Genomic DNA, 18,923 nt, shown 5'->3' on the forward strand with positions numbered 1-18,923 from the left:
TTTTTTTTTAATAAATAAATATCAACCTTCAAAGGAAAACTGTATTTAAAAATGCAGCAACCTCAACAATTAAAAATGCATGGAAGCAAAATGATTCAAGATGTTTTGATGCTTATGGGAAAACTAACAAAAACACTCTGGATTCAGACTGTCTTCCCACTGATCTGATCTTAGGATTCTGGTTTTCTTTTTTTTTTTTTTTTTAAATGTTTCTTCCAGTTACTGCTAAATTTTATTTTGTATGAAAACCACACCTTGCTACTAAAGCTGATTTCCCACCTGAAAAGTCCTCCACAGATGAGCCTCTAATAGCCATCTGTCATCAGCAGTTGAAGATGATGGCAACAACATCAGATGATACCAGAGAAACTGGTATGGATGCTCAGATGACACACATGAACAAGAAGTATGGTGCAAGCATCTACATAGAGTTGTGGGTGGCTAAGCATCGAAAACACATGAACTTTTCGGAAGCAGAAGATCCTATTTTTATGCAAATGCCCTCTGCTACTGCTGGGTGAAAACTGGCAATCTCATCAGAGTTTCAAGACAGTTTTCCTGATTGCCAGCTCCATCTTGAAATACAGTGTTCAAACTTAGATGAGCAAGAGGAATTCAACAAGAGCTGCCAGGTTTGAGTCATACAGGACTAATCTCACATAGCCCTGCAACAGGGCAGAAGGAGGAAGCAGTCCTCAAAGCTGTTGACTCACAATTAAGCTCCTGCACCACACCAGGGCTCATAAATGGAATAATCACACATCGGTCAATGCTTTAGCTTCTTTCTCTGAATGCAGACTCCTAGGGACCATCTCCCAAGACCAAGAAACTAATTGCTTCCACTTTCCTGAAAAGTAGGATCTGAATCTGGCAGTGACCCAGAAGGAAAGCTGATCTGTTACTAGGGGGGAACACACGACACAGACACACGACCATCTGCTGTCTAACAATACAAACATACTCTTAGTCCAAAACTATAGCACATATATTAAGAAAATGCTTTGAAACGATGTTCTCTTGCTCCCTCAGTGCTGCTACAACTATTTCTGTAGTGTGTTGCTCCACTTCTAATTGAAAGCTCTGCTTTTAGGGTTGCAACACACTTCTTCCTATTTTCCTGCTAGCTTGGATGGGGCTCTTTGGTAAATAAAAAGACCACACCCTCTAGAAAACATGTAGACTCATAGAATCATCTAGGTTGGAAAAGACCTTCAAGATCGAGTCCAACCATCAACCTGACCTACCAAGAGCCATCACTAACTCTCATCCCTTAGTGCCATACCCACACATCTCTTAAATACCTCCAGGGATGGGGACCCCACCACTTCCCTGGCCAGCTTGTTCCGTGCTTGACTGCCCTGCCCAAGAAAAATTTTTTCCTAATATTCAAAGCAAAACCTCCCCTAGCACAACTTGAGACTGTTTCCTTGCATACTATCACTTGTTACCTGAGAAAAAAAGACTGACACCCACCTCCCTATAATCTCCTTTCAGGTATGTGTAGAAAAGGATATAGTCTCCCCTGAGCCTCCTCTTCTCCTGTTAACAACCCCAGTTCCCTCAGCCGCTCCTCATAAATCCTGTTTTCTAATCCCTTCACCAACTTCTTTGCTCTTCTCTGCACACGCTTGAGCAACTCAATATCTTTCTTGTATTGAGGGAACCAAAACTGAACACAATATTTGAGATGTAGTCTCATCAAGTGTTGCATACAAAGCAAAAATCCTTTCCCTAGTCCTGCTGGCCACACCACTTCTGATGCAGGCCAGGATACCAGTGGCCTTCTCCACCACCTGGGCACGTGGCTGGCTCCTGTTCAGCCAGCTGTCAACCAGCACCTCCAGGTCCTTTTCTGCTGGGCAGCTTTCTAGCCACTCTTCCCCAAGCCCACACCACACATGGACCAACCTCACCTCTTAATTCATTATAGCGCTTCCAAAGTGGTGTTCAGTCTTCCATAAATCATCTAACACCCAGGATCTGTCAGTGCAGCAAGGAATCTGGTTTCAAGTAAGATACACCTTAAAGCCATACTTGAGATCTAAACAGCGTTCTTTGGGAATAGTGTTTCAGTTTTAAGCCTACAGCAACTTCAAACAGCTCTTTGAAGTAAACAGAAAAGATTGTTTCCTTTATCACAGACTAAAATTGGATATGGTCTTTTAATATTATTTTTCATGCAATGGTATACAGTTTTCTATCAACCAGCATCTTTCTACAGCCACCTTCCCTACCTTAACAGACTGAAGGGACTGAAGGGAATCTTCAGTGAAACACAGATTCATCTGGACTTTTTTATGGAACCTACGAGTGGTAAATGCTATATAAAAGGCTCTCATATAACTCTGATAATATACTCAAAAACTAAGATGTAATTTTCTTTCTTCAATACCGCCCCCCCCAAATGACTGTGAATAAATATCAGGTTAAGATGTCACCATTCTGAAATAAAGTGAAAGTTTAAGATTTGTTTTTTTGTGTGTTTGTTTAAATATGCATGCTTTGTTTTTTTTTTTTTTTTTTTTTTTTTTTTTTTTTTTTGTAGTGGAGAAGTGCATACAGTACCTGTTGTTATTCTTATGTGGCTCTTTAAAAGTTTTCATAAAGACAACAGGTTACCAGTGAAATACAATATCAGCTCATCAGGTTCCTCAGGTGTTCTTCTGCAAAGCTATGAAATAACAGTTCATCTCCTCCTTGGAGAAACCTAACACAAAATTTTCACATACAATCACCATAAGGTCTTTCCTCCTCCCCCCAGCTTCATATCCCACCCAGCCTTTCAATTTCAGAGGATTTTTTAAAAAAAGAAACGAGAAAAATAAAATCAAAGAAAAAACAGCTTATAAAACAGCAAAGAAAATAAAGTTATTTTAATATATATAGAAAGAGAACAAAATGAAACTTGAGGGAAAACTTACTGGCGTTACAGTTTATCCTGATACAGTCTAGATGGGGAAAAATAAATGAAAGATGAAATTGCATCCTTCAAGGTAACAGCTGCAGACATCCAAAAACAATCAGTCCACCCTTCCGGGGACAGACACACGCAAAGAGATGTGGCCATTTTATATTTATATACAGTCTGTACAAGTTCAGGAGTGGGTGTATATGTACAGTATACTCTACGTAAATATCTGTTACATAAATATATATATATACACACACAGATATATATATACATATGTATAGAGATATACCAATGTACATATATATCCACATGTTGACACAGAAAGCTATTTCCTTTTTATAGAAGCCTGTACATCTAAGAGTATCTTCTACTCCAGAACAAGAACTGATGTGAATTACAAGAAAAAATTGACAATTAAGGCACAAAAAGATCTCCCTTGAAATGCAAGTCATACGCCACTGTAATTTCTCTTTTTAAAAACCTTTAGCAATTTCTCTGAGAAGCTTGAAATTTCAAGTCAACCTTTACAATTGGTTTCTTTTGAATTAATTCGTATTGTTATTGCATAAATATACCATCTGTCCAACACAGAATACCTGTAAAATCAGCCTATAGATTTGTTGGTGCAATATTTAACCCTTTCCAGCTCTCCCAAAGACAGACCCTCGACTCATTTCCCCTCGTTCCAACCCAGAACAATTTTTAGTATGTGCACGGCCACATTTGACACTGTCCATTCAGGCGTGGAAAGGGTTAATATACTGCCCAGTTGTGTCCTGTCATAAAATGGCCACTTGCAAACAGCTAACCGCACGAACGCCCAGCCCAGATTTCAGCTAGTTCCGGACGCTGGGAATACTTTTTTGGTTTTTTGTTTGCTTTGCAGGGACTACGGGGATTTCTTGCAAAGGTCCCCAGCCCTGCCAGTTCCTCCAAGCCCAGCTTCACCTTGCTGTCCGAACGCTAAGACTGAACAGGGTGCTCCTAACGTTCAGGAAGAAGATGAAATGGGCAGCAAAGTGGCAGGTCTGGGAACCTTTGCCAGCCCTGCTTCATTCAGAGTTGACGGACAAGGGAGGGAGGAGAAGGGGTATATGGAAATAAAAATAGAATTATGGTTGGGGAAGTCTAATAAATAGGAACTGAGGAACTGCTCAAAAAAAACAAAGTTGATGTAGAGCAGCCTGAGCTAGAGAGCTTCTGAGCATTGCTTCTCTACTTTAACACACTCATGCTCAGCATATCTCAGGACATGACCCATAAGAAGATTTTATACTTATAAATGCCTACTTACAGCCTCGTGAATATCTGTTACTGCGGTGTCCAGTGTGGGTGAACACTGTCATACCAGTGCTATTACATATTTTGGGACATGCTGACCTTCTCTCAGGAAACCAAGGCCAGGAATAATAGCACCATGCTACTGGACACCCTTGTCCGGACACTCTGCCAGGTAACTTGACCAGCAGAGATATTTATTTATATTTATTACAGAGATATGGCCGGACATCAAAGATTACACAAAATGGCAGAGAAACAGAAAGCAGTTTGCTGCTTAACTGGACTAATTTTGTATTTATTCAGGCAGATGTAGGAAAATTATTTCAGCAGCTGCAACTGAATGTTGTTCTTAAAAATAAAAGGGGAAAAAAGAGTAAGAGACTACAAATAAAAAGTCATAATGGGTAGGGGTATACCAATTGGGAGCAGCATAGCCAGAGAGAGTCTGTTTTCAAGCAGAACTTCTCTTGAGAAAATCTGGGTTTGGTTTTGTGCGATTAGGTTTGTCATGTGTCGTCAACCGCAACAGAAAAGTGGGAGCAAACAGCCCTGGAGCAATTGGTACGATCACCGTACAGTGGTGGCTATATCCCTTGCAGGAGTTGGGTGGGGTAAGGGGAGCTCTTGAGTACCAGCTACCTGTGGAGCCAGCTACCCTTGCCTCTACAGCCTGAAAGAGAGCGAGAGAGACTCCAGTCTCACGGCAAGCAAGTGAGATCAAGGGAGCTGATACAGCTAGAACAACATGGGAATGTTTTATGGGCTAAGCAGTAAGCGTGCTTCAAAAGGAAACATGGCTGGTCCTTAGCAACATTCATCAAATTTAGAAATTAAAACAATAGCTGTGCATTTTATCTCTGCAGACAAGTTTTGCATTTTTAATTGTTTTGCAGCATTCCTGAAATAACTACATGTCCCAGGACTTCCTCCCAGTCAATGACTGCCCCAGGTGAATGGATCAATGTTTTAAACTGAAAACCAACATAGCCCTTACACTGACTGGTAGATTTCTGTTTCAAAGGATAATGACAGACCAGGCCACTGGGGCAGTGGCCCTGATAACTACCATGGCACTGTCTGATCTTCAGTCTCTGCAAGCATGACAGTTCTGCAATGCCACACCATGGGGTGCCAGGCAGAAATGCCCAAACTTCCTCCAGAAGAACCAGCTCCTAAACCAGACTAGGTCCAGTTGGGTCAGTAGGGACCCCACTTGGCCCTAAACCTCTTGCATCTGCCTGTTTTGCTACACCAGCACCACCACACTCTCCTGCAGCTGGGCTAACACTACTGCACTCCGACACAAAGGTGCTCAGTCCACCATGCTATCTCTACAAAACACTTTGTTACACGCAGTAGATGTACTCTAAGATCCTATGCCTCCTTTTCTCTTTTACAAATGAAAGATAGTCAAGGTGCTGTCTTCCAACACTATGGCAATTGCTGGAAGAGGAGAAACTAGAATGTCTAGGGAGCCATCTGGTCAACAGGCCTCCAAGATTTGGAAGTGTACTATAGAGAAAGACGAAAATCTCACAGCACCAGTGTCAGGCAAGCTATGGAAGCCGCAGGTGCCCAGAAGCTCTGGGAAAATGAACTAAAAGGAACCTCAAGTCAGTCACCGGAAAGAGAGGCATCCAGAGCCAGAGGTGCTACATTCAAAGAACGAGCACAGTGCTTTTTATTTCTGTAATTCTGAGCCTTGCCCAAAACAAGTTCCAATCATTAATATATGAAACTGTTTTCTTCCCCTTACATCAGTTTTTAGAGAGGAAGAAAATATGTATTTTCCCCTAAACTAGTATACAACTCCAAAGCTGAGGGTGCTTTCCCTGGCAGTACGTTGCGGGGTGCAAGTTTAGCTAGGCCTCTGTGCTCAAAACAGCAGCAGCTGTGGAATTCAGGAACAATTTAGAAACTGCTTGGGAGATCCCCATCAGTGCAGTAAGACTTTCAGTAATTATCATCTAGGACTCTCAGCACTGTTACCAGCTTCTACTGATGTGATTTGCTTTGTTTAGATATGGCTGCATTCCTGACTCAAAAGAGGTTTCCCCTTGCTTTGAGTTTCAAAGATGAGTGTGCCTCAACAGCAGTTCTGCTGCTGAATGAGATATTTGGAGGACAGCAGTAAAGTGGCTTCATGGTCTGTAACTACACTGGGAGCAGGATGAGCTGGAAGGACCTTCTACAGTTACTTTCTCTCGTTATTATTCCTAGTGTAGATCAGATGCTGTTTCCTTAATGCTTGGAAGCAAGGTTTTCCAGAGCACATCAGAAGAGGGCCAAAGACCCTCTCCTTCAGAAAGGTTAAACAGCTCTACTGCATCTAACTAGCACTAAGAATTCACTGTTTGAATGGAGGTATCTTTAGTAGCAGACAGAATTCTCTGGGCATTAGGCCTGGGTTTCTTACCATTTGTATCTTTGTACCACAGAATGGTGATATTTGAGTTACCTGGCATTGCTAAGGCCCTGGCCTGTCTTTTTCCTTGAGTTAGTTGAGAGAGTCACCTTTGCTGGGTGAGGACAAAGTGTTTCCTCCTTTTGATGAGCATCCACATATGGTTATGGAAGAGCACTCCAAAGTAAGACTCACAGGTGAAATATAATCAGGGCCTGACTGCTCCTGCTCACTCTAGGTTATTTCCTGGGGGGAAACCAGATGAGGCCCTGTACATGCTCTTATCCCATCTTACAGCGTGGCTCCTTGCCTCTCTCCAACTTCTCAGACTATGTACCCATCTGTAACTATTAGAGGGCATCTGACAAATATTTTTTTCATGTCTATTATAATTTTAAATATATATAAAAAATCAAGGGTCACTGTATGCATTTATTATTCAAAAAAGTTATTAATGAAAAAGTGTGAATAGGTATATACCTGCACATGAGTGCATGATCTGCATAAAAGAAAATTTGGTATAAAAGTTCACATACAGTTAAGAAAGAAAAATGGAAAATGTGTCTGCTGTGTTTGTATAGTGGAATTATTAAAAAAAAAATACAACATAATCGTACATTTTGGAAAGGCAAAGATGTCTTTGACAACCCTGAGGAGAAACCTTAAGGAAAGGTAGAAGAGCAGGATGGTTACACTTCCTTACAGGAGAACTGACTCAGATTAACAGGATGTAGGCAGAATTTTTTCTAGTCACAAGAGCCTTGAAGCTGAGCCTGGCCAGAATGAAATAAAACTGAAATATTCTTTATCAGAAGTCAGTGAAACTGTAATCTTTCCATTCACCCATGGGAGGAAAAAAAAGTGAATGTGCATCTCCCTATCGGACCAGCCATTTCTTTCCCTTTATGCAAATCTCAGCATCTGAAGTGATTCCCAAGCATGTTCCAAGCCACGACTGGCTTCATCTCTCTCTCTCTCTCTCTCTCTCTCCCTCTCCCCCCTTCCACTCTAGACCCATTTCTTTAGGGTCCTTCTCAACAGAAGTGGGATCTGCGTCACATTTGGACTTGCTTATCTTCACACAACAAACACTCAAACTACTGTGAGAGCTGCTGTCAACATGCAGACTGCAGTGCCTCTGGCACTCATGCGAGAAAGGTCGGAAAAAACTTTGTTGCTTCTCTTAGAGAGTTACTCCTCATTGTTCTTCTTATCCCTCCCATGTCCTACAGCGAGCCCCCACCCACCCAAGCCCACCGAAGCCTGCTGTACTGTGTATATCCCCTGTTTGGCTGGGTCGGTGCGTGCTGAGGAGGCGGTGGGATAAGCCAGCCCCTGCAGGCTGCTCTGCACGCTCTGTTCTCAGGGCTGTTTGCTGTGCGGGCCGCAGGCTTCAGGCCTTTGAAGGGTTGAATACCATCTTTTGATTTACTATGGCTGATGGGGTATGGGAAAGCTTTACAACTGAAATACACAGAAGAGTTAAAAAGAAAAAAATAAAAAAAATAATAAAGAAAGGAAAAAAATACAACACAGGAAAGACCTCAATAACCACATAAATGATAATTAGTAATCAAACGTAACAGATCAAAGGAGAAGAAAGAGACAGCTCTTCATAATAGTTTTAAATGACTTTTAAGAAAAGCACAATTATATAACTCACCACTCAAAACAGTCTTTTTTTACACACATCTATCATGGGTTAGATGCTCAGGGAGATGGTGACACAGATCTGGTCAGCACCGAGCATGCTCAGGTCTTCAGGTGGTGCTCATGACTGCTTCTCACCAATAAGGGCATTTTGTCAGGGTCAAGTGATGAAGACTGTTCTCATTTGTGACATTTTGGCTATGATCAGTCTCCTTAAAGAGTTAGATGTGACTTCCTGTCACACAGAAATGGAATGGCTCTGTTAAGGTCATACCTCCTCAAAATCTCTTTCTTCAACAGCAAGGTAACTTTGTTGGTTTGAAAGCAGGAAAGTCCCAGCTGAAGGAAAATTTCTAAGATTTGCAGGGTTTCTTTGGATAATGGCTCAAAAGAATTGCTGTTCAGCATTCTTACAGTCAAAAATAGATAAAGGCAGAGATGGGTATCATCAGAGTGCTGTTTCTGCTTGAGAAGTTACTGTCAAAGCTGAAGTCGATCTATTCTCTCTGCACTCTACCTGCTGATAGTTCACCAACTGCCCTATGTTAGGTGGTCACTCAGTGGTGCTTTACAGTTTTCTAGTTGAACTAAGGAAAACATATGTATTCCAGACAGGATCCATGTCATATCTTTTTTTTTTTTTTTTTTTTTTTTAAGAATATGGAACAAGTGACAAGTGTTTCTATACCCTATAGATGGAGACTATTTTTGACATATGAATTTGCTTAAATGCACCTTATTCTCCTCATTCTCTTATCCCAAAAGCAGAGGTTATGGTCTGAACTCACATTTAAAGAAAAAAAAAAGCTAGAAAACAATTTTTAAAATAAGCTGGTCACTTGCTGGTCAACATATTTCTCAGGTGAGAACACGGAACCTTAAAATCATCACTTAAGCTCATCTATGGTACACAAAGGCCTTGATAAACTTATCATATCTACCTAGAACAGGAGATGAAAACCAAAGCCATTGCTATAGGTATGGGTGAATAACACTGTTGCTCCTGATATCATCGTAGCAGGGCTTTGAAGATGATGTTAGCTCAGAGAAAAAAAAAAAAAGTGAAAGCCTGCTCCTGTGGGGTTTGGAATTTTGAAAGCTGACACAAGCTTCTGCAGACCATGCACACATCTTCATATGAAATACCCTAGACATTAGAAGAGGTTTAACATTTCCAATAATCATGATAGTTCTACTTCTCTGACTAAAAATCTCTGTTATATTGCTGGATTCGCATGAAGCAATAAGTTGCATCAGTGTAAGTGAAAGAAAGCTTTACCTCCTGCATTTATGTTCTCTAAAAAGAAGACTATTTGTCATTCAGTACAACATTTACAGACTGGCAAGAAAATGGATACAGGAGAATGAATTTCCCCCCACTTTTTCACTGTCATTATTGTTGGACTTTTTTCTAATGGTCTTTTATTATTTTCTAGGAAAGTGTAACTCTAAGGAGACAGAACACAACCTTCTGGGTAGGGGAATGCACTTTTATTACTGTTGCCTTCATTTTAACAGCACAATCAAAAGATCTGTTGGTTCTTTTGTTTGTTTGTTTTACTAGACATAAAAAGCCCTAAAGGCTGAAAGATATACTAATTATGAAATAGAAAAAATAAGCAAAATAGAATATTTAAGATCAAGTTGCATCAAACACTGTCTGATTCTTAAAAGGCTTGGGATTCATAGGATTTCTGCTTGCCACCATATCCATTTTGCTTAATTTCCATATTTGGCTTTGACTGTTTTGAGTGATGCTGGATGAATGAGGGATGTAACTGATCAAAAGATGGACCAAGCAGCATGTCTCACACAGAGCTCACCAGTCCCAGACCACGAAAGGAAACTTAAGAACTTAAAGACTTAAAAACCAACACTGTCCATAACGAAGAACTGACAGCAAATCTCCATGCAGCAATGCAGGGAAGAATTTATCTCCACAAGAGAATATCATTATGAAGGTCTCAGCAGCTATTTTAGAAATCAATCCAATCAAACCAACAGAAATTAAACAATTTTTTTTTTTTAAAGACACTAATCACAAGCCCAAATTAAGAGTGAAGGGGCAGTGGGAGGTTTTCATACGATACCTAAATTGACCATAAGTTTGACACGGCCTCCGTCCAGCTCCAGGCGCAGAGTATCAGCAGAATCTCGTGAGGTGGTCGCCATCAACAGCCCATAGGCGCGCTGTGACATGAAACGGAAGGACACATCTTCTGCTTCTGTATGCATGACCATAGGCATGATGATCTTCATGTACATGCTGCCATCATAGCTCAAGATAGAGGCCTCTGCAAGGAATCAGTAAACAATTTCAAAAAATTAAAATAAGTCACACTTCCACACGATCTCTATTTCTCACATCTTCCAGAAAATGTGATCTCCATTAGTCCAGCCTTCTCTACCACTAGCTGGAATGACTAGTTCAAATAACGCCTACAGCTCTTCTCCTAGAGTATCTAGTCTTGTTTTGAAATGCCCAGAGTTTCTATTTCTGATATGCTTGAGAGCTGTTGCTTATTCAGTGAGGAATTTCCTTTAAAGGAAAAGAAAAACTGCAAACAATCATGGTCTGTGACACCACTGTCCCTGAACAACCCCTCTTAAAAGCAAACCGTGTACAATAAATGGCATCTAGAAAGGTGTTCATGGCCTAAAAAAGGCTGATTAGACAACAAGCATACAAAGGAAGCAAGACAGAACTAAGTCCTATACTTGTTCCTTTGTTTCTGGTGGTTGAACTTCATTTATCAAATTAATTGGACTAAGGCATTAAATGTGAATTGTCATTAATTTAGGACCTACAAAATTCTATAAAGCATACGATTTATTTTAGAGATCCAGGAAACCACAATCAGAAGTAGCAGAATGAAAATGAACAGACTGAAGTAGGAAAGGAAAAACATGTCTCCAAAGCTGAAGTTAGTTACACTAATAAGAGCTTCCAGGGGTACACATTATTCAGAAATAATGAAAAGTTGGCTGTAGAAATCCTTGGAAAAGGACACAGGAAATATTATTTAAAATTGAGTTAATAGATCCACTCTACTTGTAATCATTTCATCTTTTTCAGAGCTGTGTTGTAATGAAAGGGATACTTCAGCAGACAAACACCTATGAGTATGAAGCAGGTTTCTTAACAGTTTTTTTTCCCCACATCAGATTTGTGTTGTTTTGTGTTCTGTTTTTTTTTTTTTTCCCTCCTTACTAACAGTTAAAGTTTCTGGAGCTCTGCTGACACAACTGGTGGCACTGCAATGCAAAAGAAGAAATCAAAATCCATGTCAAGTTCAAGTGTCACTCAAACACAGGAAATGGCAAGAGATGGAGGCACAACAAAAGCCAGGAGTATGGAAAAAAAAAAAAACAGAAAGGAAAGAAATTACATTTTTCTGTCTTCTCTGAGGCTGTCAACGAAAATGGAGAGTTCAGCTGAGGAAAGGAGTTCACGTACTTAACAGTCTCTATTTGTTCAAGGGGTTACACGCAGAAACTGATATTCTTCTCTAAGGGGGTAGAATTCAAGTCTTGTGATAGAGCTGCAGCAACCAGCATGGCATGGCAATTGCTGTTTCAGCCCATGAACATGCTATAAAGCACTTTTATCAGCAAAATTTACAAATCTACATAAATGTTTTGATGTATTAAACAGAGCATCCCATCTCTGCAGAGCCAGCTCCTACAGAAGACAGAGATGTAGACTGCTCCGTGTAGGACTTCTACCACAAAACCATGTATAAAAAGCCCAGAGGTCAAAAAAAGCTCCCTAGGCACGTGGAAGGATTGCTCCGTAAAGCACTCTTACTTGGGATTCTCACCAACATCCCCACCACCACCAAAGGCTAACATCCCATCATTTGCAATAACATATTTGGAATCTAGATTTTCTTCTTAAATATTTCAGCCCGTTTTTTGTATTTTCCAGCAGAGCCCTTTTTGCTGACATGAGTGAAACTTCTGGAGGGAAATAGCAAGCTTAGCAGAGCCCATTATTATTGTCCTCTCAAGGCCTAAATGTTAGTGTGGTAATAAACATGCAAAAGAAGTGGTAAATAATGAATAAGTATCAAATTGATATAGTAATAGAGAAGATGTATATATGGTGATGAAACCTGTGACAGATATCACTGTGGCAGTGCTAGTGCAGCAACCCACCCTTACTAGATGGTATGCAGCACCTCTCCAGTCATGGGACATACAAACACATTACCAAAAAGCTTTTCTGTGAGCACCATTAAAATAAGATGGCCGTGAGCAGCACCCCGACTCATCAGTTTTCTTAGCTGCACTCCTCCCACACAGTCATGGTCTGCACACACAACGCACTCCACACGCAACACCCACTCAACCATACATACTCTTTCTGGGGACCAGCTGTCAGCGCTGCCCCGGGGACTCGCATCTTCTCTTGGGCAAGAAACAGAGAAAGAAAGCGAGATCTTTTTTCAAGGTGGGGGAATGGTTTCTTCTTTTCTAAGTGCAATTCTCTTCCCCCTCACGTCTGCAACTCTTTCTTGCCACCCACAGCTGCAAGCTAGAACCAAATGTACTGTATATTATACATACACTCAAAAGCAGGGCGTATGTACACACAAACCCTCCTTACCCTCCTCTCTCACTGCGGATTGTATTAGAAAATGCAGTCAAGCATGAAATGGCTCTTTTGACGCCTTCAGCTCAGATGTGCCTTGCATGAAACAGTTGCTTGCACTAGCACCTGAATAGCTGTGAGAAGGGGGTTGGAGAATATCAGGAGTACGAGTGGGAGTAGCTGACACAAGTGGCCCAGCTCTGCTGCTTCCCTTCCCACAGAGCCACGCATTAGGTACTTTGGAAATTGGGAGTTTTTCTGCAGACACTAGAAGACAACAAACCAAGAGTGGTAATAAGGAGTCTCTTCCCTTCTAATATAATTAATTTGTGTCCTTCAGCTCCACTGATCCCATGGACAGAAAATTACTATCCCTAGATAAGAAATGCCAACTATCATTATTATACTTATATAAGAAGAACATGCAATACACCCATAATTGCTGAAGATGGCACAAAAATCTAGAAATACATTTTTTGAACAGGGTTTCAGAATCAAAATCTGAATTCCAAAAAGTCAGGAAAATAATCCTCATTCCTAAACTACCCCCAGATTCAAATGCTGTAAATATGGCTTGTATTTGTAATGAGTAACATAGCGAGGAAGCCCCAAAGGGAAAGATAATGTTAGAGGCAAGAGAGATCTCATACTGAGCAAGGTGTCTGCTTCCCATCTCCTGAGTATCTTGCTTGTTCTTCCAAGTAAATGCTGAAGCAAACCAGTAATGAGTTTGTGCACAGCAAAGCCTTTCCTAAGCCCTGCCCACAACATGCTGTATTGGGGATGCAAAGAGGACACAGTTCTCAGTGTAGTTCCAGTCACCATACAACAGCCATTCCAATTTAGAATTAATCAAAAGAGACCAACCGGACAGAAGAAAACTGGAAACAAACTTCCAGTTGGAAGGGATGATAAAATTGAATCTGAAAATCAAGGCAACGTTTCAGCTGATATCCAATAACAGCCTCAATCAGGCATTACCTCACAGTGGTTCTTACTGCCCCTTCTCTGGCCAGACTACTACAAACAGAGCAATGAATCCTTGCAACAGCTCAGCAGATAAAATGAAATAGCCTGAAGTAGTTGAAACAGTCTCTGCTCAACCACAGGAGAAGATAAGTTTCTGTCCTTGTATGTGCCCTATGCTGACCTGAGCCTGTCCCAGTTCAGACCACCTTTGCACTTGGTATCTTTTAAAAATAAGAAATTTCACTCACACACATTTTCACCACCTGAAGTATCTGGGAGCATTTTCAGCACATCTTCTTGTAAGCAGAGCTTTCCCTCTAGCTACAAAAATAGCCCTTCAGAGTGGGGTATCGCTAAGTAGTAGTCACAGAAATAAATCCTATCTTCTTGTCCTGACAATCAGTCCCTAAAACTCACGGACTGCATCTTATTGCTGAGCAACACATACAGAAAATCTGCTCAGGGTTGAATGTAACCTGGCAACAACTAGGTGACCTCAGTCTCCTGTGCTGGCAACTTCTGCCTGAAAATAGGCAACCATTTGATTGTCCTCAGCCAACTGCAGCAACAGGACTGTAATACTTTCGTACAGTGCCATAAATACAGGCAGCAGCATGATTATTCAAGTTAAAATACATGCACATTCCTTCCAACCCTTCTACTTTTAGGGTAGCTATTATATTTGGATGTCTATTATATTTGGATGTTTCACAGACACGTGTATAGGAGCAACGTGTAGCACATCAGGTTTCACTCATGTTGCTGAGATGTCCAGATTTGTACAGACAGAAAGATACAGAGCTGCATTTACTGGTGAACCCAAAGCCAGAAGCTTCATTGCCATTAGCTTGGAGATGGGAAGAGGAAGAAACCAGGTGCTGATTCAAAATGGACCTGACATAATGCCAGAGATCTGTGAAAATCAATATGTTATTAGGAGCGATTAGCTTCCCAATCTTGTGCTCTGAGATCCTGCCAGCTTTAATTTTACACTTAGCATCCAAAGGAGCAATTCACTGCTGCTTCCCCACAAAGTTCTGCATAAACCTCCTGGGGAGATGGCAACAGACGTATTCTTAGAATACAGAGACAGAAAAATATTCAAGCCCTCTTATGCTCTTTCTCTTGCTTTCTAACCTTTTCTCTGTATTAGTCTTCATTCTTTTCCTTTTTCCTTTCTTCTCCCTTTTAGCTTTTCTGTAGTCTCTGTCTCTCTTTTCCCTGTCTCCCAGACTACAATATAGCTTGAAGTTTTCAGAAAGAGGACAGTGAAAGAAGAAGGAAAAAAATATCTCCTCTTCATGAAAAGTTCATGACTTCATCAATGATAGTAGATCAGGGCATATTATGTATTCCCCATACAGTTACATTTGGGAGAGTTGGCCACCACCACTGGTCCCTGCTGAACAGAGCTTTCAGAGAAGAGCAGTACCAATTTGAGAGGCACAAGACACCTAGCAAAGAGCAAGTGTGGAAAAGAGCAGGCATGCTAGTTCAAAACTACAGGAAATACAGACCAAGCACTCCGCCTGATTGCAAAAATTCAAATATCCTTCAAGATACTGACCTTATGAAAACGTGCCAGAGCTTTGTATCTACAAATCAGAAAAAAACTCACCTGTAGGCATACAGCACACCTCTCTCCATTCCCATGCAAACATGCCAACTTTTATTTTAGTATATCCACCAGCAGACACATGGCCACAAATAAAAACAGCCTTGATTGAAAACTAAAAGTACACCTAAAAACAAACAAACAAAACCCATGCAAATTAAAAAAAAAAAAAAAAAAGGCTTTAAAAAGAAAAAAAATCTAATTCCTGTCCAAGTGGATTCCCCACAGAAGAGTTTCAACAACAGATGTCAGCCTGGCTCTTCGACCAAGGGGATTTAAAGTACATTCTTGAATAACATCGAGGACATGTGTCCACCCCTGGCATAATTTGGACTAAACTTCACCAAAGTGTTTTTTTCACTTGGATTTTAAGACACAAGTAAAAAATGAGCAAATGAAAACATCTCTAAGTCTTTTATATACCATCATCTTTTCTGCTGCATTTCATAACAGATGCACGTTTTGCTTGCTCTTGCTTCTGCTGGCACTGCAGAACCAGGAGCACGAGGAGAGAATGGTTTTATTTGCATGGCTTACTATGAGTTATGCTTAAGTTGCCCTCCAGACTGGACTTAACTGCTATCCATACCTGCTGGTAAAAGCTGAGGAACGTTTAGACAGTCTGTTTTGCAAAGGCATACAGAGCAGGGTGTCCGTGAGCAGGCTCAGTGGATGGCTGTACCTCCACGCTCCTCAGCAAGCTCCCTGCAGGCTGCCTGTGAGGAAGCTGTGACTTTTGGAAGTCAGTGGGTCACGAAGCAGGAACGCAGTTCTAGCTACTCATAACTACTCATCTCCAACTGGAGATGACAAAGCTGAAGAAAAAGCTAGCCAAGATGTGCTCCTACTTGCCCACAAACTTTTCTTTTAAACCCCAGTGGATCTTATCTGTATCAACAGATGGAAAGACCTCCAGAAGTGTCCCCACACACCCGCAGGAAATAGAGGAAGGTACAGAGGTACCCCGGGGACCTGACCCAGCTCCCCAAACACCACATAAAGAACAAGACCAATTTTGAGTTAGTTTAGTGTTGCAAAATACATTTTAAGTTGTATCTTACGAACTTTAAGGATATTACATGAACAGATGCTCCCATTCAGGCAATAGCATAATAAGCTGCCATCATCCAAAACAACTGCCAACATGCACAAAAAGCCAGGCTTGATCCCTGTGAGATTTGTTTCCTCAAAAACTGAGTGCAGGAGCATGTTATAAGTGTGCCACCTTGCTGCACAATAGCTGATGAAGGAAAATGTACCATTTTGCTTGCCTGTAAACAAAGGAAATTTGGGGAGTCAGGATGTAATTGTTCAGGCCAAAATCTGCCTATGGCCCAGGAGTCAATACTCCTATTTTTTGTGGGAAAAAAATGTAACTGGATTTTTAAAAACTCACAGGCAGTTATGACTTTGCATGTCAGGGAGCAGCAAGAGCAGGGTTTCTCTGTGGTGGCCGAGAGCAGCGGTGGCATGGCGCACCCACGTGAGGCAGGACAGGCCTGCAGATAGTGGCCAGGACCAACCGAGGCAGCATCATGGTGATGAGAAAGGTCCCAGGTCAAGCTGGGAAGTCAGTTGGCAGGTCAAGGCCAGCATCGGGTGCGCTGACCCCCAGGCAGGGCTGGGATGGGGGGGCCACGGGTGGGCCCAGCTCAGTGGGCCCATGGCTGGGAAGGGACAAGCTGCAGGGAGCTGGAGTCTAGCCCTGCTGAGGCCTCCCTGGGACAGGGCCTGACATCCTTGGGGTCTTGTGGGGCTCTGGGCTGGGTGTGAGGAGCCCTAAGAGGCTGAAAGTGCACCATGGCAGGGTAGGGGAGGCAGCAGGGGCTGGCAAGGGCAGGTAGGCCTGGTGGTGCCCTCACGGCCCTGGCAGTGTGGAGCTGGTGGTGCTCTGGCACTGCTCCCTCTGCTGACCCAGAAGAAAAAACGATGTCTACTACGTGCACTACAACACCTTTTGCAGCAAACTGGATTCTCCTTGGACATCTTCCACCCAAGTGACACCAGACCTCACTTTACCTAGCCTGTCAAATAGGAAGGAGTAACTAGAAGGGATGTAAATGTAATTCACCAGCATTTGCAAAGACAGTAATGAAACAAAACAAAAAAATCTTTAAATACCCACTTAAAGAGAACCATTAGAAATAAGATGGCATTTTATTTGTCTAGCAAAATGCACTGCAAATAGTACCACTAATCAGCAACTATAGGTTTATTGCACTAGTGAGAACAAAGCTGTTCTGCTTTAAAGACTTCAGCCTGCCAAGATATTAATAGCATTAGCTGTTGTGCACTGAAAATTTATGAAGATAAAACAGTGCAAATCTTATAGACACGACAGAATTTTAAGGAACCTGGGCTGTTTTTGCTGGTGCGTAACTACCTCGCATATCAAAGTATTTTTGCAGCATTAATCCTAATTTTTTCTTTGCATCAAATTAAGGTGATGGGTTCTTTCCCTACTCCCAGTGGATATACATCCACTCTACAAAAGGAGTGAAGCTCAGCACACCATTACCCCAACTCCTTTACTCTGTTCTAGAGTAACTAAATCCCATTCGTTCAACAACCTTTAGGTTTTACTTTCTAAAAGTTGCCTGTTCTGTTTCTCACCTCTGGCTTATCTCTGATTTGTCTGCTACCTTCTTAAATTCAAATGCTCCAAATTTGAGAAGCGTACATCGGTTAAGACTAAATGAGCACTGAAAGTAGAATAATTACATAAGACACCCTTATCAGTACAATGTGTACAAAACATTTCTAAATGAGCAGCAAACGAGAGAGATAATAGAGCAAGCTTCAAGGCATTCATCACATTTTCAGGGATGCAAGAATACTGGTGGAACAGTAAGAATAGTTGTCACATGTAACTGTCACATGTCACACTCATTTGTCTATAGATAAAAAATGCTAGCAGATGTTTTCATAGGTCAGGTAACATCCGGATTAATATTTTTCATCAAATGTATATTTTAAAAACATTGCAAAACTTATTGTAAAGCATTATTTAAATAATTTCATGGCTTTCAACATATATTTAAGCCTGAAAATAGCCTAGAAATGGTGGTGGGTTCACATAAAATAAGAAGTTCCTGAAGAACACCTGAAGTGCCAACCACACCTATGTATTTATCTAGAACGTTAGAACAGAATAAATACCCTATTCACCATTTCCCTTGCAATACCGCCATCTCCTCCCTGTTCCAGTATGTTACATATTTCCTAACTGTTTCCTATGCTGTTTTTTTCAAACACAAGCAGAAACATCAAATTACTGCAGGAACAATTATTGCCTATGTATCAACAAAACGGAAGACAAAAAAAATCTAAGTAGAAAAGGTAAGAGAGGCCAATTAGCAGCCTTAGGCAACAAATCTGTATGAAGGCGGAGGGTTCAGCATAAGTACTGTAATGTCCTTTCTCAGATAAAAATTTTAGCTTGATTCATAAAGTTAAGACATTGAAATTACTGCAACAGAACCAATTCTGAATTTATTTC

The 18,923-nt window shown here is 41.2% G+C and overlaps 1 protein-coding gene across 1 annotated transcript in view; it reads right to left on the minus strand.

Moving 5' to 3' along the window:
- The window catches only part of NRXN3 (neurexin 3), a 1,009,770-nt gene that overhangs the window by 639,533 nt on the left and 351,314 nt on the right, over positions 1 to 18,923 (minus strand). Inside the window, 2 exon segments of the mRNA XM_040559130.1 lie at positions 2,922 to 2,948; positions 10,337 to 10,540. Of these exon segments, the coding sequence (XP_040415064.1) occupies positions 2,922 to 2,948; positions 10,337 to 10,540 (231 nt within the window).

This window comes from Cygnus olor, chromosome 5 (assembly GCF_009769625.2).
Source record: "Cygnus olor isolate bCygOlo1 chromosome 5, bCygOlo1.pri.v2, whole genome shotgun sequence".
NCBI lineage: Eukaryota > Metazoa > Chordata > Aves > Anseriformes > Anatidae > Cygnus > Cygnus olor.